This window comes from Exophiala aquamarina (assembly GCF_000709125.1).
Source record: "Exophiala aquamarina CBS 119918 chromosome Unknown aczIA-supercont1.16, whole genome shotgun sequence".
Taxonomy (NCBI): Eukaryota; Fungi; Ascomycota; class Eurotiomycetes; order Chaetothyriales; family Herpotrichiellaceae; genus Exophiala; species Exophiala aquamarina.
The window spans coordinates 546,546-567,206 of record NW_013550572.1 but is presented as its reverse complement, the minus strand read 5'-3'; the positions used below and the strand labels follow the sequence as shown (position 1 = coordinate 567,206).

At 51.2% G+C, this 20,661-nt stretch overlaps 8 protein-coding genes across 8 annotated transcripts; 5 read left to right on the top strand and 3 right to left on the bottom strand.

Moving 5' to 3' along the window:
- Nucleotides 1–725: 725 nt before the first annotated feature.
- On the bottom strand, nucleotides 726–3,624 carry A1O9_11253 (uncharacterized protein; the record flags this gene model as incomplete). Its single annotated transcript, XM_013399972.1, has 2 exons — nucleotides 726–1,206; nucleotides 1,253–3,624. 2 exons carry the CDS (start codon nucleotides 3,622–3,624, stop codon nucleotides 726–728), a joined length of 2,853 nt encoding a protein of 950 aa, XP_013255426.1.
- A 1,969-nt stretch (nucleotides 3,625–5,593) lies between these two features.
- On the top strand, nucleotides 5,594–5,979 carry A1O9_11252 (uncharacterized protein; the record flags this gene model as incomplete). The annotated part of the gene is made up of 2 exons (XM_013399971.1): nucleotides 5,594–5,836; nucleotides 5,917–5,979. The coding sequence occupies 2 exons, from the start codon at nucleotides 5,594–5,596 to the stop codon at nucleotides 5,977–5,979; spliced, it is 306 nt and encodes a 101-aa protein (XP_013255425.1).
- A 531-nt stretch (nucleotides 5,980–6,510) lies between these two features.
- Nucleotides 6,511–7,074, bottom strand: A1O9_11251 (uncharacterized protein; the record flags this gene model as incomplete). The annotated part of the gene is made up of 1 exon (XM_013399970.1): nucleotides 6,511–7,074. One exon carries the CDS (start codon nucleotides 7,072–7,074, stop codon nucleotides 6,511–6,513), a length of 564 nt encoding a protein of 187 aa, XP_013255424.1.
- Nucleotides 7,075–8,489: 1,415 nt separating this feature from the next.
- A1O9_11250 (succinyl-CoA synthetase alpha subunit) lies at nucleotides 8,490–10,424 on the top strand (the record flags this gene model as incomplete). Its single annotated transcript, XM_013399969.1, has 1 exon — nucleotides 8,490–10,424. The coding sequence occupies one exon, from the start codon at nucleotides 8,490–8,492 to the stop codon at nucleotides 10,422–10,424; it is 1,935 nt and encodes a 644-aa protein (XP_013255423.1).
- Nucleotides 10,425–12,125: 1,701 nt separating this feature from the next.
- On the top strand, nucleotides 12,126–13,439 carry A1O9_11249 (uncharacterized protein; the record flags this gene model as incomplete). The annotated part of the gene is made up of 1 exon (XM_013399968.1): nucleotides 12,126–13,439. One exon carries the CDS (start codon nucleotides 12,126–12,128, stop codon nucleotides 13,437–13,439), a length of 1,314 nt encoding a protein of 437 aa, XP_013255422.1.
- A 578-nt stretch (nucleotides 13,440–14,017) lies between these two features.
- On the top strand, nucleotides 14,018–15,731 carry A1O9_11248 (delta-1-pyrroline-5-carboxylate dehydrogenase, mitochondrial; the record flags this gene model as incomplete). The annotated part of the gene is made up of 2 exons (XM_013399967.1): nucleotides 14,018–15,509; nucleotides 15,571–15,731. 2 exons carry the CDS (start codon nucleotides 14,018–14,020, stop codon nucleotides 15,729–15,731), a joined length of 1,653 nt encoding a protein of 550 aa, XP_013255421.1.
- A 933-nt stretch (nucleotides 15,732–16,664) lies between these two features.
- On the top strand, nucleotides 16,665–18,134 carry A1O9_11247 (tubulin beta chain; the record flags this gene model as incomplete). Its single annotated transcript, XM_013399966.1, has 4 exons — nucleotides 16,665–16,790; nucleotides 16,839–16,971; nucleotides 17,030–17,352; nucleotides 17,403–18,134. 4 exons carry the CDS (start codon nucleotides 16,665–16,667, stop codon nucleotides 18,132–18,134), a joined length of 1,314 nt encoding a protein of 437 aa, XP_013255420.1.
- An 848-nt stretch (nucleotides 18,135–18,982) lies between these two features.
- On the bottom strand, nucleotides 18,983–20,303 carry A1O9_11246 (phosphonoacetate hydrolase; the record flags this gene model as incomplete). The annotated part of the gene is made up of 2 exons (XM_013399965.1): nucleotides 18,983–20,229; nucleotides 20,279–20,303. 2 exons carry the CDS (start codon nucleotides 20,301–20,303, stop codon nucleotides 18,983–18,985), a joined length of 1,272 nt encoding a protein of 423 aa, XP_013255419.1.
- Between the last annotated feature and the right edge of the window lie 358 nt (nucleotides 20,304–20,661).

The following is a 20,661-nucleotide window of genomic DNA, read 5'->3' as shown; positions in this document are numbered from 1 at the left end:
TCTACATCTACGAGTACATCTCGCACTAAGCTACTTGGCTGCGGGTCAGGCGGCCTCGCGGGCGCATTTGCCAGATAGTGTAGACCTAGCCTGACCTGACCTGTCGTGGATTCAGCCACACGGCCTCTCAGATTCCCTTTTTTGCTCTCTCTATCGGCTAGCCACCCGGATACGGAGCACCTAAGGACGAGTAGTTCGTGCAAAGAAGTCTTGCCTGTCTGTAGTGGATGAGTGTGGCATGCTAGTGTGGCATGCCTTGCGAGGATCTCGATATGTAGTAGGGGGACAAGATAAAACGCTGTACCATGCCGCACTCGAGAGGGTTTGTTTTCCGTTTTACATAGCCTGTGTTCTGCTGTGGCATAGACACTGTAGACACTTCTGCTCGGTGTAGATGATATACGTAGATGGCAGTACGAGTACGTTTTGGGTCATTTACGCTCGTAGCAATTAGAGGTGGATTGCTCACGGGGAGTCAACCTCGTGCAGTCTTATCATGAAGGCGAGGAGGACATCTGGCATCCTGACAAGGCAGTAACTATGCTTGTATTGTTCGTCCCACCTTTCTCGAGTCTCTCCTCACTCTCTCCAGTCTAGCCCGAACATCCAATATCTCAGCTCGATGACACGTCTAATTGCACATGCATGGGGCTTCGTTTGTATCAGCATCGTTGGAGACCCACAATCGTTGACCCTTCCTCAACTTCCCAGAGGTGGGCCTCCGCTCAATCCAAAGCTTCAAGGTCCATGTTGTTGTTCCCTTGATCTTTCCATGTCACATTCCAGATATCACTGTTGCCCTGCTCGGCCTTTCTCTTTGGTTTCATTCCGCCTTGCTCGTTGGCACGTAATAGAGCCTGGCTATCAAGCGCGAAAGCTTGCACCAGTTCCCTCATTCGTCCACTTTCCACAAAAGCTGCAGTCAGCATCGGATTTGTGGCCACCTGCTGTGCGAGATCCATGCACTCAACGAGATATGCTCGTGATAAAGCGTGGCCTGCAAAGAAGAGAGTGCTGTTGTACGCTAGAATACAGTCTGGGATGTAGTGGTTACGAAGATCGTGCAGGAGAACTCCCTCCATTTCATCCTGAGGTTGGCATAACCAATCGTGGTCGAAAATGGGTTGTATTCGCTCGATGACCAATTCGAGTGCTGCTCTTAATTCACGTTTCATGGCTCGGACGTAGGTAGGATTGCTGCGGTTCCTGCTTAATGTCAGCTCTCTTCTTTCATTCTGTTTGACAAGCTCACTCTTCTAGATCATCCACGATTTCTTGGAATCCTTCCAGGCCGTCAATGATGGATACGAGGTCCTCCAGTTCTTTCCAGATTCGAGATTTCAACGCAAGTGTTGCTCGGTCACTACCCGTTCGTATCAAAATGTGGTCTTGAGATGAACTCTTTCTCTTCCGGACAGGACTGGCGGAGATCACGCGTTCTTCGTCGGTATCTCCATTTTGTGATTCCACTTCCTCTGTTGGTGGCTCTTGATCTGCGAAGAGGAGATTCATCCCGACAGCAGATAAGGACACATCACTCAGACGAACTCGTGAGAAGAGTTGACGGAGAGCTGCAAATCTGCCTTCGTAGAGGAAGATCTTGTAAAGAAGGGAAACAGACCACGCTGCACTTCCCCATCGCTTAGCGTCAACGAAACGATACCATTCCACGCTTCGTATGGCCTTCTCTTCATCTTCGGAAATCTCACCACTCATTAGGTGGCGTTTCATCCTGAGCTGTCCAGGGTTGCCCGCGGCTCTGGGTTCCGTAATCCTTGAAGTGGTGGGTGGACCATCTGCTGCCCTCAATCTTTGAATCGCATCATAGTTGGCTAGGGTAAATACACCATAGGCAATGGCAGACATGTCGAGATTGTATTGTTTGATGAGCTTCACCTGCGTTTCTCGCTCTTGCTCATTTGTGATGTTGACCAGAACAGAAGCAAGTACATGCTCGCCTCTTGGCCTTGAGAGTTTTGCGACGTAAATTGGTATCAAGGAGAACTTACCCTCCTTTTCCAACCAACCTATGTAGCTAGCGATGTTATTTTCCATGGCGTACTCATCCTCAGCGAAATTAGACTCCAACAAGCCCAGTGATTGTAGAACTAGTTGGAAATGGGCCACAAATCGGACAGTATCTGGGTCCTGTGCATTGATCAAGGCAAGTTCATTGACTGGCGTTGTGTCATTCTGTATCAGGTGTGAGCTAAGGCCGTGTCGATGCGCGATCTGAGCAGATGCCCGTCCCATCTCCAGCAGAAAGCCAGAAAAGTTCTTTGAAACAATTGCAAGCTCCAAGAACTTATGTGGCTGGCGTGATTCATCGCTTGACAAGGCTTCTGTGAAGAATCGCTGCAACTGAGTTTTTGAGGCAGCCTGTGGATGGTATGTCGTTGATCCAGACTGGGTTAATCTGGTTTGCCACGCCTGCACGTAGGCTCGGTATCTTTCGATGAGAAGAGCATTGAAGATGGCGAACAGATGATCGTCGATTGTCTGATTGATCGGTTCAGAAGAATTTACATTGCCTGCAATCATGCCGTAGACCGCTCGTTGATATTCGTCGAGAGACATGTCCCGTGAGAGAGCTTCACAGCGCTGCGCCCAGCCGGGATTCGAAGCAGTATTGATAATTCGTAGCCATGGAGAGTCTGGCGCCTTGGATGAGGCACTCCCACAAAGTTCGGCATAACGCCAGTTTTCTTTGCGTTCAGCCCACCAGGCTTGGATTTGACGAGGAGTTTGGCCACGTCGGAGCATTTCCCAGTAGGTCCGCCAGGCAGCCTGCTCATGGAACTCGTCCTCTTCTTGAAGCACGGCGTTTTCTCGAGTCTGCGCATCGGGGTCGAGCTGGGCGACTAGTGGCTTGCCATCAGAAGAACGTGTATGGTTGCCTCTAAGACCAGGGAGCGAAGGATTAAGTGGGGACGATAGGACTCTGGCTCGCTTTTGTTTTTTGACTTCGGATTGAGTGTATATGGGTCCAGCACTCCATATTCCATCTCCACGATTGGATTTAGAATTCAAGATGCGCACGATGTCGTCCATGGGTGTTCCTGTGGTAATTTCCCTCTCCTGCAGCCAATCCAGAATACATTCATAGTCCTGAGCAATCGCGTCTGAATCGAGGAAGGCTTCCCATAGTAGGGCACCTGGTGAGTACCGGTTGAGTTCACCCATCCGAGATTCCTGTGCGGTTTTTTCACGGTTTCTTGCCTCGGGGGAGCTGATGGAGAGGATATTTCTGACAAGCAACCACAAGTCTGCTTCGAGTTGAATCTTCTGGATCTGTGCATCTGGATCACTCTTGGATGTTAGATCTCTGCGACTGGCACCTATGCTGCTATACGCTTCCAGGAGTGATAGAGCATCTTCCCAAAGTGCATCGTCATCGGGTTCTCGAGTTGTGACAAACTTGTCCATGGCTTTTGCAAATTCCTCCACTTGTTTAGTCACACGGTCTGCTGTAGATTGAAGAGGTCTAAGGATCTCCTGCGCCGAGGATCGATATGGGGACCTAGAATCTACAAAACGGTCAACGCCTTGTTCCACGTGGCCATGAGAATGCGCACCTTCAAGAGCATATCCGTGACCCTCGTCCTCCGCGTAATCATCGGGCATTGCTTCGTCTTCAGGCTCAGAACCGCCGTGTTGGGTATGGGTAAGCGATTCCCGCGCCTGCCAGGTCTTAAGGTCAGCGAGCTTGCGGGGAATCTGCAAGCGATGAGGCTCACTTGGGATAGATCCAATGGTCTTCCATGGACCGAAGATCTAGTAATGGGAGCCATGGATTCGGTGAGAAGGATTGAGAGAGAAGGAGGTCTCTATCCTGCTCCTCGCTGTGGGTATGATGCGAACAAGAAGAGGTTTCCAACAGAGTGCTACTGTAGGAGCGAAATTGGGTCATGGGCAGGGTTGAGATCTGGTTGTGTGCGGCGCCCTCGTACTTTTTCTGGCACGCGTTTGACGGCAGTCAGTCGTACAAGTAAAGAGGCGCGCTGGCGTTTGCTCCTGCCGCTGCAGTCGCAGGCCCAAAAGGGTTAGGCTACATTTTGACTCGTGACTCCAACAAAATGCATTCCACAGAAGATCTTGCTTTCACGCTTGTTCTTTTTCTTTTCTTTTCTCTCTTCAATGTCTACAGGCATTCATTAGAGTCTCGGAACAGACCTGCTTCAATGTTTGTTCAGACCCTACGGGGTCTCTTGCGTGCTCACGATTGTCTCAGAGCATCTTTGCATTCGCTGTTCAGCTGGCCAGACCTACAACAGGGAAGATGGCTCAGGTAGAAAAAATCGAGTTGCTACATTTCCCACTGTACACGAGCCCTTGACTGTAGCCTGTACGTTTCTACTTTTGTCCTCGCTGCTCTAGTTTTAGCCTGAGCAGTTTGGCTGTGGGACACGATGTGGTCGTTGCATCATCCCCTTTATCCTGATAAAAGGCATTGCAACATTCATACAATGCGTCAATAGCCGACTGGCATTTCTCCTCCTGGTAGTTGTTCTTTTGCAAACAATCTGGACGATCAACGCCAGTCAATAATGGTAAAATGGAGCTCCGTATGAGGTACCCATGGCGCACTTACCTTGAATGGCGCACTAAGCCCAAGAACCGGGTCAGTCAATAATGGAGGAAGAGAAGTTTCATGCAACCTACGGCACGTGGGTGACAAGGAGGATCGGCTTTAACGTCCTTCTCAAGAGCTCCCTGTGCTGATTAGTATCTGCCAGGTGGTCGGAACAACATAGGATTTGTCAACACTAACCATTGTTCGAGCGATCGCTTGGTCTTGAGAAATCTCTAGGGACGATGATAAAGCAGGTGAAATTGGAGCAAACTGATGGCTATGTAAAGTGAAGCGTGCGGTGATGGTCACCTGATCATAAAGAACTATCTCAGATGTTGCATGCAGATGAGAAGGTTCACGATGAAAGGGTGAAACGTACTCCGGACCTGGGAGCAACCAACAAATAAAGTGAATGTCAAGTGTTTGTAGAATGAGCTCATCAGCCCGCCGGTCCCTTCTGCTTCTTTAAGAACGAGCCCATCACCAAACTTGACCTTTGCAACTCAACTCCCGCCCTGGCAGTGAACAACTCAACACCCCGTACTCCGAACCCTCTTCTCGTTTAATCGCGAAGGTTCCAAGACGTCACTTGACTTGCAGCGATCGCATGTCCTTTTGCTGCCTGGTGTGTATCCCGGTATGTATCCCTTGTTCCTGCCGATTCTGCAATCTGCACCTGCACCTGCCTGCGCCGCGGCGGCGGGCACCCGACGTGACGGTCTGAGTGCCTGAGGACTTAGAATTATTTCCGCGAGGCTGTTCAACTTCAAACTTCTACTCCTTCTGCTTCTCGCCCTCATCGCGCCCTCTCTTCCTCCCTTCTCTAACCAGTGCCCACAGCGCGTGTCCTGTTCAACTAGAGATTGGATCCCGGTCTTCCCACAGACAAACGGTACCTGTCTTCTCCCCTCCTCTTCTCGCCTCCGCATTTCTTTTTGCTAACACCGACGCGCCTTCAACAGTTTGCGCCACCCACCACCATAATCTACCACCGCTTTCCCTTACAAATCAAACATCGAAATGTCTGACAACGGCCAGCAATCGCCCAACGGTGCAAATTCTGAGGCTCCTGCCGCGGGGGCTGGCGAGCATTTGAACATCAAGGTCACCGACGGAAACAATGAGGTCTTTTTCAAAATCAAGCGCAGCACCAAATTAGAGAAACTCATGAAGGCCTTTTGCGAGAGGCAAGGAAAGGATCCCCGTGCTGCCCGATTTCTCTTCGAAGGCCAGAAAGTACAGGCAACCGATACCCCAGATCAGGTAAGCCTCCAATCGCGTATCTGCCGATTCTATACCGCCGCCCTTTACTCTTCCCAGTGTGAGACTGACAACTTGTGTAGCTTGAAATGCAGGATGGCGACTCCATCGAAGTTCACCAAGAGCAGATTGGAGGCTGTGCTTGACCAGTTCCCATGCACAAGGGCATTTACGACATCACTCGACATGAATGAAAATTGGATTTGTCGCGCCGTTTTCGAACAGACCCGTTATCAAAGATGACAGGCAGATTCTCTGGCTCGAGAAGTCTGGTTGATGGCACTCAAGAATGGCGTTGCTGCAAGGTGTGGTCTTAGAGGGGGCCGGGGAAATGGTCACTGGGATTTATCTAAAGAAGATAAGGCCTTGGAATCAGACACGCTCCAATTGACTAGTGCCTCCTTATGATCGAGCTCAATGAATTCTAAAATTCCTTCCATACTCATGCGTTTTCCAATAGATAGGTACATTCCAACTGCCTTGGAGATTTCACTATTTACACAATCGAGATGTCACACCGTGTTGGCCGAGTTGTGGCAGCCAGTACCCCGAGCTCCCAACACTTCCTCCATCTCAGGACTTCCAAATTGCCCATGTTTTAGGGTACAAGAACTGTTCGGCCCTAGGGCCTCCAGGTATCATTACAGCAACCAAGAGTCCAACACAGGTGCCCTCGGTCAGCTATCCCAGACCGCAGCCTTCAGCTTCTCATCGGCCTCCTTCTCCCGCTCCTGGGCCTCCTTCTCCCGATTCTTCCGCTTGATTTCCTGCTCCCTCACTGCACGTTCATATTGCCTGGTCTCCTCGGTTTTCTTGGGCGCCTTCATGCCTAGCCCCGCCGCGATGAGCCTGCTCGCCGTGGCGGTCGACTTCTCAGGCCGTCTTCGCTCGCGGTCAGAGTCCGAGGGTGTTGATGACGGGTTGGACGCCGAGTATGGGGTGGGACGTCCGCCTCCTAGCACCCTCGCCGTCGACCAATCGATGGACTGGCCATTGTGCTCGGGAGAGATTGGAGTAGGTGGTGGCGGTGCTAGAGCAGAGTTGACCCGCTTGGCGGGATTAAATGATGAGTCCGATGTGTCAGTGGGAGTCTGCGCATTGGAACCTTCGTCCTGAGGTGAGTTTGTGTCTTCATCCTCCCATGAATCCACCACTGCTTGGGGCTTCTTCTTCGATGTCGGCGTCTCTATTTTCGCCCTCGGTGGCATGTCAATGTGCAGGTTCGACAGCTTCGACTCCATCTTACACGCAGTCGAGCTGGACTGTATCGTGCTCGTCGATTCTGAGCGTCTACGAATTGTCGGTGGGGTGCTCGACCCGGGAGACGAGGCAAACTTGGGATCTCGCCAAAGAGAGGTGCTCGCTGGAGAAATGGCTCGGCAATTGAACTTATCGCCTACTGCAGGAGGAACTGGATGGAGAATGTCAAGTTGGATCCACGACAGGGACCGATGTCATAATTCCCCAAGATTGACTGTGGTTACGCTGTCAGAGCCAGATGGGTTTCCACACGCGACAGCCCCGATCGTCCGATCGAGCTCTGGATATGGATAGATGGATTGAGGGGTGAAGGGGGTGCATCAGCTAGGGCGGGCTTTCTGGGGGGGGCGACTCCTTTGAGTTTGGTGCATTGCGTGCCCTGCTCTTTAAGTGGCCTTGGATCAAACCGTGCCTTACAAGTACAAGTACGGAGTAATGACCCTTCTCACGATTCTATGTACCCCGCAGTCGCATCGAATGTCGGCGGAATACCGAATCGGAACGGCCTCAGGCTCCAGGGCAAGCATGGTGGTATAAAAGGACTACTATTATTGTGCCATGTGCGCCAGTCGAGATATTCAGGTCCTTTCGATAAAACCATTTTCATAGCTATGAGCGTTAGCTGAAAGATGAGGTCGACAAGCAAAGAGGGAAAAAACTGGATCACGTGGTGCAACGAAGGCCAAAAGCGGCGCACGAACCTGTCGTTTTAGGTGGTGACTTCCCACAATCAAATTCTCCCAGTGACACGTTGTGGAAGTACAGGGATCGTCGTCTCATATGCTACGTGGAGACGGAGAGTCTATGCACAAGCATATCTCACACAGGAGGCCTTCCGCTTGATGGAGTCAACCGCCGATCGAGTGGCTTGGTGGTCTCTCACATGCCCCCCGAGTCCAAACCAGCGACATATTCCGATAGCTCATCTCCGGTCTCGCACACCACACCTGCTTTTATCTCGGAACTCTCTTAGTGTCTCGAAATTGCAGGTGGCGGACAAGCAATTGATGGCCCGCGTCTCGTAAGTGGATCCATTGTCTTGATACTCGTTTACCCGAGGTCGGGCTATTCGATTAGCTCTGCATCATGGCCCCTTGGGACCTTGGGCTCCGTATATATTCCCCTCATCCTTACGTAGGTCATGCTACTACTTGATCGCCGCTGTCAAGCTTGATGCACATATGCGCCGCAGTGCCAGAGCAAATACTGCCGTCTCTAAGCTGTGGTGGTGGTAGAGAGGCAAGATTGCCGCTATCTCGTGTGAGCCCTAGTTACAATGACGCGAATTGTAATACCTCGGGGCCCTTGGGGAAAGTCGACAGGATTGCCCTATGGAGCGCTGCTCAGATATGGAACATATGGGAATGTTGCACCCTTTTCAAGTAGCTCACGTCAGATGAGTTACTCCGACACAATCAAAAATCTCAAGATAGGAAAGCACACCCGAGTCCTTTACCAGGGATTTACCGGCCGCCAAGCGACGATGAATGCAAAAGAATCCATAGACTATGGTACCAACGTCGTCGGCGGAGTAAAGCCTGGAGTAGAAGGCGAGCATCTAGGACTACCGGTTTTGCCGAGTGTCAGAGCTGCCGTCGAGAAGCTGAAGCCAGATGCCAGCGCAATCTACGTACCCGGAAATGGAACTGTCCAAGCAATGGAAGAAGCAATCGAGAACGAGATCCCTCTTATTGTTGCAGTTGCCGAACACATTCCTATTCACGACATTCTACGGATACATCAGATGCTTCGAACTCAATCCAAGACCAGATTAGTCGGCGCAAACTGTCCCGGTATCATTAGCACCCACGGCAGATGTCGCTTAGGGTTTCAGCCTCTCCCATTTTACAAAGAGGGCAAAATTGGAATTGTTGCCAAATCAGGCACTTTAAGCTACGAAGCAGTTGCTTCGACGACCCGAGCAGGCCTGGGACAGACCTATGGCATCAGCATGGGAGGTGATGTGCTTGCAGGCACGAACTTTGTCGAGGCCTTCCAGATTCTGGTGGAAGACGAGCATACCGAAGGCATCATCATGATCGGGGAGATTGGAGGTAGCGCTGAGCTCCGAGCTGCTGAGTGGATTAAAGATTACAACCGAAGCACACCGAACCCAAAACCTTTTATGTCAGTTATTGGTGGTGTTAGGGCACCTGCTGGTCGAATCATGGGTCACGCTGGCGCGTGGGCAGCACCCGGGGAAGCAAGTGCTGAAAAGAAAATCCAGGTGCTTCAAGATGCTGGTGTTGCCATCGTCGATCATCCAGAAAAGCTTGGAGAACAGATGAAGAAGTTGCTCGCAGAACGATCTGGAAATCGAAACTCTGGCTCAAGATTGCCGCCATCTCAACGAAGGGGATATCACACAATGCGACCACGACCACGACCACGACCACGACTCGTCGCCGCCAACTCTCGCAAATTCGAACAGCGTCGGACACTTTATATCAAACAAAAACAAGCGTACGATATGCTCAATGAGAGAGGAATTCCCACGGTCGAGCGTCCGACAATAAAAGACGAAAATTTCGTTGCCATCTCAATTGACCGAGAATCTCGCCAGCCATGCATCATAGCTTCACCATCAACAGACCCTGAATATGCGTTTCAAAAATCGAAGAAATTTCCATTTGCTTATGGTTCAGATGATGCCAAATCGGAAGACTTATTAGCCGACGTCTCGACTCACTTGGGAGTTTCAGACAAGGGGAAACCGTCATTACAAAGACTGGTAACCGAGTTAGTTGACATCTTCATGTCCAAGGAAGCATTTGTTGTTCAAACTAAATTCGCTCTTGATGACGATGGTGGGTTGCAGGTACAAGGGGCAAAGTTTGGATTTGATGATGCCGCGTTCCGGAGTTCTGGGCGACAAGCCGAAGTTCACGCCTTGAGAGATATCAAGAGTGAAGTCAGAGAAGACGTGGAAGCTGAAAAGGACGGAATGATCTACGTCAAGCTCGAGGGCGAGGGCAGTATTGGAACAATTGTCAATGGAGCCGGCCTGGCCATGAATACTGTCGATGCTCTGTTCGCCCGAGGCGGTCACCCTGCGAACTTCATGGACACTGGAGGTAAAGCGACCTCGGAGACCATCAAGGCTGGATTCAAGATCGTGTCTTCCGACCCCCGCGTCAAAGTGATATTCGTCAACATCTTTGGTGGATTGACCCTGGGTGACATGATCGCAAACGGCATTCTAATGGCATTTAAGGACTTAGATCTCAAGGTGCCGGTAGTCGTCCGAATCAGAGGTACCCGTGAAGTGGAGGGTCAGAAGCTCATTCAAGAAAGCGGTTTGAAGCTTGACGCTTTTGGTAAGAGAGGATGAGAGCCCGTTCTCTGAGGTGATTTCACGCTGACACCTTGACAGATTCCTTCGAAGAGGCGGCAGCGAGGGCAATCGCTTTGGCCAAAGGCACTGCAACGATGGAAAAGTAGGCCTGGCCTAAGTAAGGGGATTTCGGCGCCCGTGAAGATATTTTGTTGAGGACCATTGCGTTACGACAGGATTTATTGCTATGCGCGCATACGCAGCGTTACGAAGAGGTTGGCCGCATAACTGACTACATGGGACATGCCTTTGCCATATAGTGACTTTTCATGTTAACTAGTTAGAAACGCCGTTGGCGGGCGCAGCTGCTGTATAAAAGTGCGAGAGAGAACGTATGCATGTGATGCAGCAAATGGCAATATTACATTTATTCATCCCGAGCCTTTGGATCTCTCAGGCGACCAAGCGCGGATGGACGACTTGCAAGCTATAACAACTCCAGGAGATGTCATATGACACTTTGATTGAAGCAAAGAAACAGCCTCAAGGGTTCCAAGGCTCTAAGCCGACCTGGTATCTCGGGGACCGAGGAGTCGACATTCATCGAGTAGTCCATACTTGTACGCAGGTATGCTCCCCATTTGCGCATTTCGTGCCGACTTCAATACGGGCACACTGCCAACTCAGTAAGGGTGTAGTACACCTCGTCCCGCTTGTGTACCCATGTAGCGAGTGCTTTTGTCCCTGGGAGTAATGGTGTAGGGTCGGTTTTCTGGGCATAATTCTGGCTGGAGCAGTGCTTTCGTTTATGCGTGATCTCCCTATTCGCCGACTCATAAGCCTGACTCGACAGTCGTTGATCGATGGATGCGGCTCTTGCGGCCTATCGTCCCACCTGGATTGGGAGCTGACTCCATCTGGTTGACTCTCGGGAAGGAATCTGCATCTGCCGGGACTGTCCATGTGCTTCGTACTGTAACAGCGAGGCGGCCAGATCCGGGATAGGCACCCATAGCCATAGGTAATGCACAGATGTGCTCACTAATAGAGTAGTTACTCGATTGGTTTCTCACTCCCCAGAAGCGAGGGAACCTGTAAGCCCGAGGACTGTAAGCCCGAGGACTGCTAGCCACGCACGGCGAACAGGAAATTCGTTGCTTAATCAATCAGGGACCCCGTCGGCGTCCCTAGGCATTCCTAGGCATTCCTAGGCATCCCTAGGCATCCCTCTGCATCAGTCAGGCTGCCATTCCCCTTGTTCATTCCAGATATTTGCAAACATCTCCACAAGCGTCGTGGAGTAGCGGCGTTAAGCAGTCTGTGGAGCTTTTCTGGAGCTCTCCTCCAAGTACGGAGTATGTACAACGAACATGGGCGCTACCCAGTGGGCACGCCTAACCCATGTTTTCAGTTCGGGGTAGGCAAGATACGAGCAACTTATAAGTAGCCAACGAGACAGGCACCCAACGGGTAAAGCCAAGGCTCCTTTGGCCCCTGCGTCGCAGGTTGTATGCCGAACCAGTCCATATGTAAGCCTCCCTCTATCTAACCATACTACTAATTGCGCCGTTGACCCAGATCAAGGCCTGACAACTTGCTTCGTCTCATACGGCCAGGCCGCTGCGCTTCCACTTGCAATTACTGCCTATCGTCGTGTAGCCATCTTAAGCTTTGCTGTATATCAAGAGCGGTCTTACTCGGTTTGAAAACACCTTTCCCACTTCACCTTGTGCCGCTGCCATTGCGACGACTGCCAGCATGGCGGATTTCATGGAGAAGCTGAGCTCAAACTTATCCACGGGCGCACTCTCTAAGTTCGCGTCCTCATCATCAAGACAACTATCAGGATTACCATGGATCTGGTCGTATTATCTTCTCCCAGCCATTGTTGCTTATCCTTTCCTCTGCTCAGCCTTACGATTTCGACGACTCAAGGCACTCCAAGCTAGATTTAAATATGGTACTCCTGAGCGACCATCGTACGAAGGTATGACGGTCAAAGAAGCACATGATATCATTTCGGCCATGAGCGATTACGAGTTTCCTGCGTTGTTCGAGAAAGGTCTCCAATTTGCACTGTTTCGCACGTATGGTATCCCTACCATAGCTGAGTTACTGGTCAAGACTACACAGCTCTCAACAGCTAAAAATGTCGACAAGCGATATGCAGACACCGGTGTCCTCTTGGGCGATATGTATGCGTCCGACCCAGCAAGCGACAAAGCCTTGAAGGCTACCTCAAGGCTGAATTACCTTCACGGCCACTATATCAGACAGGGGAAGATCTCGAACGACGACATGCTATACACATTAACCCTTTTCTTAAATCAGCCACCAGAGTGGATCAACAGATATGAGTGGAGGCAGCTTACGGACCTTGAGCTCTGTGCCATGGGTGTCTTTCACAAATACATGGGCGACAGCATGCACATCAGTTTCGAACCTCTGCCGAGTTATAAGACTGGATGGAAGGATGGCCTCCATTTCTACCGCGAGATGGACACCTGGGCCAAAGAATATGAGAAGAAGGTTATGGTGCCGAACAAGAACAGCTACGACACAGCTGTGCAAACGCGCGCCCTCCTTTTGGGCACGCTCCCAAAATTCATCCACCCGGTCATGATGAAGTTGGTCAGCGTTCCACTCGATGACCGCCTGAGAGAGGCCATCATGTTCGAACCGGCACCAGCGTCTTATGCGGCTTGGTTTGAGAGATTCATGACTGTCAGGAAATTCTATCTCAGGTACCTCGCTCTCCCGAGGCCATGGTTCATGAAATACAGTTTACACACCAAGGATCCTGACAAAGCTGGACGGCGTTACGTGGTGAGGTGGGATACCAAACCAGTTTATGTCAAGCCAACCTTGTGGAATCGATGGGGGCCAGGGGCATTGATTTCGTCGGCTCTGGGAATAGCTGTGCCTGGAGATGAGGGTACATACCCAGAGGGGTTCGTTGTGAGGGAAACTGGACCTCTAGCATTCAAGGGCAAAGGCCAGCAGGAGGCGGATGCTGATGCCCAGCAGCTAAAGAAGAAACTGACGATCGGATGCCCGTTCGCAGTTCGCTAAGCTTGAACCTGGTGTTCACGGTGTCGACTATTATCAGTCGCAGAGTTTACAATGTACTTGAGTGGAAGTTGTTAGCGATTGACTTATGACGTGAGTCAATTTTTTTTACTCTGGATAACCGATGCACCGTAAGGCTGGATGGAAAAATCGGAAAGTTCGGGCCGCACTTGTTATTTTTGATAGCAAGGATGGAAGAGTGTCGCATGGCACACGCCGATAGCATCAAGTATCAAGCACCATCGCCGCCCTCGCCACCTATCGTTGTCCACGATTAGCGGGCATCTCCACTGAAGGACCCTTGAAGCCGAATAGAGCCGTAGTTAGCCGCCGCATCAGCAAAGAATTTGGTCATGGCTTTCCGAGTGCAAAAGACCAACGTGGGGTCGTCGTGCAGGGGACGGGGAGCATGACCTCTTCCAATAAAGCGAGTTGCTGGCGGCCGGGTTGCTCAGCTATTCTTAACTTTTCTGTTGAAGATGTCTGGTTCTTGTAGGCGTTTGCTCTCTCTTCCTCGTACTTCTCCACGATCAATCCCATCTTCACAGACGGCTCGCAGCTTCTCCTCCACTCCCTTCGCAATGTCGACCCTCGCCGCCTTCAGAATCCCAACTATCACCAACGAGCCAAACAAGCACTATGCGAAAGGCTCTCCGGATCGAGAAGGCCTGGCGGCGGCTGTAGAAGCCCTGCAAGGACGAGCCCCTCTCGAGATCCCTCTGGTCGTGTCCGGGAAATCCATCACGACCTCGTCTATCCTCACACAAAACAACCCCTCCTCACACGCAACCACCATTGCAAAATACTGCAATGCCTCTACTGAGGACGTCAACAATGCCATAGAGGGAGCACTGGCTGCAAAGCCTGCTTGGGAATCTCTACCCTTTGCAGACCGCGCCGCAGTCTTCCTCAAAGCAGCGGACCTGATCAGCACAAAATATAGATATGAGATCATGGCGGCCACGATGCTGGGACAAGGAAAGAATGCCTGGCAGGCCGAAATCGATGCCGCTGCGGAGTTGATCGATTTCTTGAAATTCAATGTCAGATATGCCGAGGAACTGTATGCTCAACAACCGCCTTACAACTCCCCTGGTGTGTGGAACAGAGTCGAGTACAGGCCGCTCGAAGGCTTTGTCTACGCTATCTCCCCGTTTAACTTTACTGCTATCGGTGGCAATCTGCCAGGGGCGCCCGCTCTGATGGGCAATGTTGTCATCTGGAAGCCCAGTCCGTCAGCCATCGCCTCCAACTATTTGGTCCATCAGATCCTCCTCGAGGCCGGCTTACCAGCGGGTGTCATTCAATTTGTGCCGGGTGATGCTGAGCAAGTGACCAAGGCTGTCCTCAGTCACAGGCAGTTCGCTGCCCTACACTACACTGGGTCAACAGCTGTCTTCAGGAAACTGTACGCTCAAATCGGCCAAGGTATCGGTGAGGGCCGATACAAGGGCTACCCCAGAATCGTCGGAGAGACTGGTGGCAAGAACTTCCATCTTGTTCACAGCAGCGCCGATATCGACAACGCTGCGGTGCAAACCATCCGCGGAGCTTTCGAGTATCAAGGCCAAAAATGCAGCGCCACCTCTCGAGCATACATCCCTGCCTCGATCTGGCCAGCGTTCAAGTCGAAGCTTGTCGCAGAGACGGAGAAGCTGAAAGTTGGCCCTCCCGAGGATTTTGGGAACTTTATTGGCCCTGTCATTCATGAGGCCAGCTTCAAGAAGTTGTCCGGAGTAATTGATGCTGCACAGGATGACAAGGAGCTTGAACTCCTTGTCGGAGGCAAATACGACAGCTCCAAAGGCTATTTCGTGCACCCGACAATTTATGAGACCAAGAACCCGGAGCATCCAAACATGAGCACTGAATTCTTTGGGCCAATTCTGACGATCTACGTCTATGACGACTCGGCTGCTGATGGGTTTGAGAAAGTTTGCAAGCTTGTCGATGCCTCATCCGACTACGCCCTGACTGGCGCGGTATTCGCCAAAGATCGTGCCGCGATTCGATATGCGGAGGAGGCACTCAGGAACGCAGCTGGAAATTATTACATCAACTGCAAGAGCACCGGTGAGTAATTAGAGTCTTTTTCATTGTCCATTCTCACAGCTCGACTAATTGTGACTTGTAGGAGCTGTCGTTGGGCAACAACCATTTGGCGGTGCCAGAGCATCCGGAACAAACGACAAGGCTGGATCAGCGGCTATCTTGTCGCGTTTCGTGAGCATGAGATCGTTGAAGGAGGAAACCCTCTCCACACTACGGGTCCAATACCCTTCAAACGACGTGTAAAATAGCGTTACCTAGGAATAAATTGTCAGGCTGCGATGTGGATGATGTTCAGCTGTATTGCATGATTAACGACAGGGCATTGTCACGGATCTCAACAAAAAGGCATAAAGGGAGCACGTGGTCAATCGATATTGATATCATAATTAAGCAGAGAGGTGCTTTTATTTTTGAACTCAGCATTCATAATGTGAACTTTGCGACTGCCAGTGAGAGATACAAAACTTGTGACGTCACGTTTTTATTGTTAGTAAATAGAGCCTCACGTGTTTCACGCGTCGCCAGTCCGTAAAGGGTCAAGTGTTAAAACACCCCGCTGCTTTGGGATGGATGTTTTTTATCGGAGCAGGAACGGCGAACCCAACAGGCAGGCAGGCGTTAGTGCTTCGTCCCTAGCTCCTTCCTCACCGCCTATCGCGCTCCCAAAGGCTTGGCAACCGCCCAGGTTTGTTGATTGAGGCCAATTCTCCTTTCAAGTCTGCCCACAACTAACACAACTGCACCGACTGCAGCAACCTGTCCACAGCACCCTCTCACTCCTGGTTCATTGTAGCTTTCTACATCTCTGCCCTTCTCATCCATACACCACCCACAACTACATATCCGTCTATCATCATGCGTGAGATCGTAAGTTGAGGCCAGCCTGAGACCCAACGCGTCTTTTGCGTGTTGACCCCCTGGGACCCCCACCACAATCATCACCACTATCATCTTGACAGGACCAGGAGCTAACATTGCTTTTCTCAAAACAGGTGCACTTGCAGACCGGCCAATGCGTACGTATCCTCACGGCTCCGTCTTGATACATTTGACTGATGGATTTTTAGGGTAACCAAATTGGTGCTGCCTTCTGGTACAGAGTCCCTCGAACCTCCGCGCTATATTTCCCCTCGAACCAGCTCTAACTCGATCACAGGCAACAAATCTCGGGCGAGCATGGCCTCGACGGCTCCGGAGTGTAAGAAAGTCACAAGCTTTTACCACATCCTTTCAATTGACAATTATAGCTACAATGGCACCTCGGACCTTCAACTTGAGCGTATGAACGTCTACTTCAATGAGGTATGTGTCGTAACGAAGTGTAAACAGCACCAAATTTAACGGTACCAGGCCTCTGGCAACAAATATGTCCCCCGCGCCGTTCTTGTCGATCTCGAACCCGGTACCATGGATGCTGTCCGCGCTGGTCCATTTGGCCAACTCTTCCGTCCCGACAACTTCGTCTTTGGACAGAGCGGTGCTGGTATGATACCTTTCAACAACTTAAACCTCGAAGCAGTTATAGTAACGTGGAAGTGTAGGCAACAACTGGGCCAAGGGTCATTACACTGAGGGTGCTGAGCTTGTTGACCAAGTTCTCGATGTCGTCCGCCGTGAGGCTGAGAGCTGCGATTGCCTCCAAGGCTTCCAGATCACCCACTCCCTTGGTGGTGGTACCGGTGCTGGTATGGGAACGTTGTTGATTTCCAAGATTCGAGAAGAGTTCCCCGATCGAATGATGGCCACCTTCTCCGTTGTTCCATCCCCCAAGGTGTCCGACACCGTTGTCGAGCCATACAACGCTACTCTTTCCGTCCATCAATTGGTCGAGAACTCCGATGAGACCTTCTGTATCGATAACGAGGTATGTATCCCCAACACCCGCTCACTTCCGTCCCGTCTAACGGTTCCTAGGCTCTGTACGACATTTGCATGCGTACCCTGAAGCTGTCCAACCCCTCATATGGTGATTTGAACCATCTCGTCTCAGCAGTCATGTCTGGTGTTACCACATGCTTGCGTTTCCCTGGTCAACTGAACTCTGACCTTCGGAAACTTGCCGTCAACATGGTTCCCTTCCCTCGTCTTCACTTCTTCATGGTTGGCTTTGCACCTCTCACTAGCCGTGGTGCATACTCTTTCCGTGCCGTCACAGTCCCCGAGCTTACTCAACAAATGTTCGACCCCAAGAACATGATGGCTGCTTCTGATTTCCGGAATGGTCGCTATTTGACCTGCTCCGCTATCTTCCGCGGCAAGGTTAGCATGAAGGAGGTCGAGGACCAGATGCGCAATGTTCAGAGCAAGAACAACAGCTACTTCGTCGAATGGATCCCCAACAACGTGCAAACTGCTCTTTGCTCCATCCCACCACGTGGCTTGAAGATGTCATCGACTTTCGTCGGTAACTCGACCTCTATTCAAGAGCTTTTCAAGCGTATTGGTGATCAGTTCACAGCTATGTTCCGACGAAAAGCTTTCTTGCATTGGTACACTGGTGAGGGTATGGACGAGATGGAGTTCACTGAGGCTGAGTCCAACATGAACGATCTTGTCTCTGAATATCAACAATACCAGGATGCTAGTATCTCCGAGGGTGAAGAGGAATACGGTGAAGAGGAAGTTCCATTGGAGGAGGAGCAGTAAATCATGGTGCGACCATCACAAAGTGCGATCGTTGTACACTGAATAGTCGCTAGTGGCCTGTGGTGCGTCCCTGCTGACCATTGATTGGTTTTGTTTTGGCCACTGGCGCCACCCCTCTTTTTTTCCAAAGCGAAGCGGGCGAATATTAAAGATGAATTGAAAGCATCAGACAGCGACAAAGGTTTCAGACTCCCGTAACGAGCACCACTCGCTCTGTTTTCTGTGCGAGGTTGTTCACAATCCAAAATGATGCACGCTGCATCATCGAGTGTAGGCGAGACCCAGATTGAAATAATGTGCATTTTGTCCTGTTTTCAGTTTCTTTTCTAAGACGATATGCTTACCTACCCGCTTTTCTCCTCGGCCGATACGCCTGGTCGTGCAGGCCTCTTCCTCAATGGCAGAGCAACTCGAAGATGTCGCTAGTCCATGAATAGTACGAAATTGACTTCCAGCCATGTGCATGCAGCGTTAAATGGGATTGCAAGAGGAAAAGGGAACGGTTGAAGTCCGAGCGTCTGCCTCGCCATATTTCAGTTCCAAACCCCAAGTTTCAGGAGAGAGAGGGATAGCTGACAGGATTTTTTATCTATCATTGCTCGCAGTGACTGCGTAGCAATGCAGCCTGAAAGGATCAAGCAGGAATTGCTTCAACGTAATCCGGCCTCGAAGTGGCTCTGAGGAGGACTCTGTGGGTTCTTGATGGATGGCGCCACGCTCGTTTCGGGAGGTGCGTATTAGGATCTCTGACTACACTGTGTAGATGGCTATGGGAGAGAAGAACTAACTGTATTGAGCTGAGTTGCGAACTAATCACCAAGATCAAAGCTGCGGCTATGTACCAAGCCCTACGCCGCCTCATTGAGAAGCAGATGAAAGATATCAAAGTTCCGCCATGCCGTTCGTTTCGATGCAGTCTGGTCTTTCACGGGACCCGACAGAAGAAGCGGTATCTCCTGCTCGGACAGTCCGCCATGAGAGCGCAAGCGGTGTCCTGATATGCTGGACAAGTCATGCTCGGCAGCACGGCTCCCGATCACGGCGTTGTCCTTCGCGATCACAACAATGTCTGCCTCGCGATCGAGCGGCATCTCGAAGGTCTCGGCGGCGGATTTCCCGTCGAGAGCAAGCTCGACGTGTGGCAGGCCTTTGCAGAATTCCAGCAGCTCTCCGACCTTTGTGTTATCTGCTAGATGGACCCGGACGAATGAGCCGAGAGCGCCGTGGTGCTTGACAAAGGGGTCTGTGATGGGACAGATTATGCGAGCGACGCCCCGGCCCCATTTGTCTTCCAGAACGTCCTGGAGGAAGAGCACATTCGGCTTTCCGTCCTCATCTGCCTTGTCGCTCATGCCGTGATCCCCAGTCACTGCGACGAGGGCTCCAAGGCTGGTGAGCTGGCCGAGACGGGCGTCCAATGCTTTCATGAACTCGTTCGATTCCTGAGATCCAGGGGCATGATGGTGTTGGATGAAATCCGAGAGGGTGAGGTAAAGTAAATCCGCCCTGTCCTCTTCGAGGATCTTGACCCCGGCGTCCAAGACGAACAGCGAGAGGTCGCCGGAGTACTGCGACGGTGCAGGCCGCCCGATCCATTCTTCGACGTCGCACACCCCGTTCTCCGCCATGGTACAGTCCCTGACTTTCTCCGACGAGAAGGATATCGCTCCATTCTCGGGCTTGAGACCATGTGCGATGATTCTCCTGAGTTTATCCTTGGCTGTCACGGCCGCGACTCGTACGCCGCGACTGGCCATCTCCTTGAGAATGGTCGTGCCTCGGAGCATCGAGTCGTCGAGCAGCATGAACTCCTTCTTCGACTCCTTGTCGAGAAAGAAGTTCCCCGCAACGCCGTGAGCGGAGGTCGGTGCACCGGTGATGATCGAGAGGTTGTTGGGATTCGTGAACGATGGCATCGCGCCTTTCGCTGTCACCGCGAATCCTGATGCTACAAAGCGGCCTAGGTGAGGAATGATTCCGTCTGCAATGCCTTGGGATAAGTACTCAGGGTCGAACCCATCGATGCAGACGGCGACGGTTGGACGTGTGGGGAGCGAGTATTTGCGGCCGTGTACTGAGATATATGCGGATTTATCTGAGGGTCAGCCACTGCGGTCTAGAAGGCTCAGATCGGAATGACTCACCTGGTAAACTCTGTACAGTCTCCATGTGGTTTTGAACTGATTGCAAAGGATTGCTCAATTTTATGTTGAGGGAAGATGCACTTCCTACTGCCATTGAGAGAGTATTTCGGGTTTGCGACCACTAATGTTGAAATGGCAAAGTTTTGTTCGTGAGAGGAAGTAAGGACTGCTTTCTCAAGTGATACTATCAGCCATTCTTACATATCTGTGATCAGTCATGCCATTCGCCTTTTCTTGTCCAAGATGTATTGTGGCCGCCTGTACCGAGTGCTCGAGGTAGACATCGGCATCAAGACCTATTGGTCACATGAGAATCGCGGCAAGATGTCCTATTGGCTGAAATGCCCTGGCTAATACTGGTTTGAGGACTATCGGCACGAAGC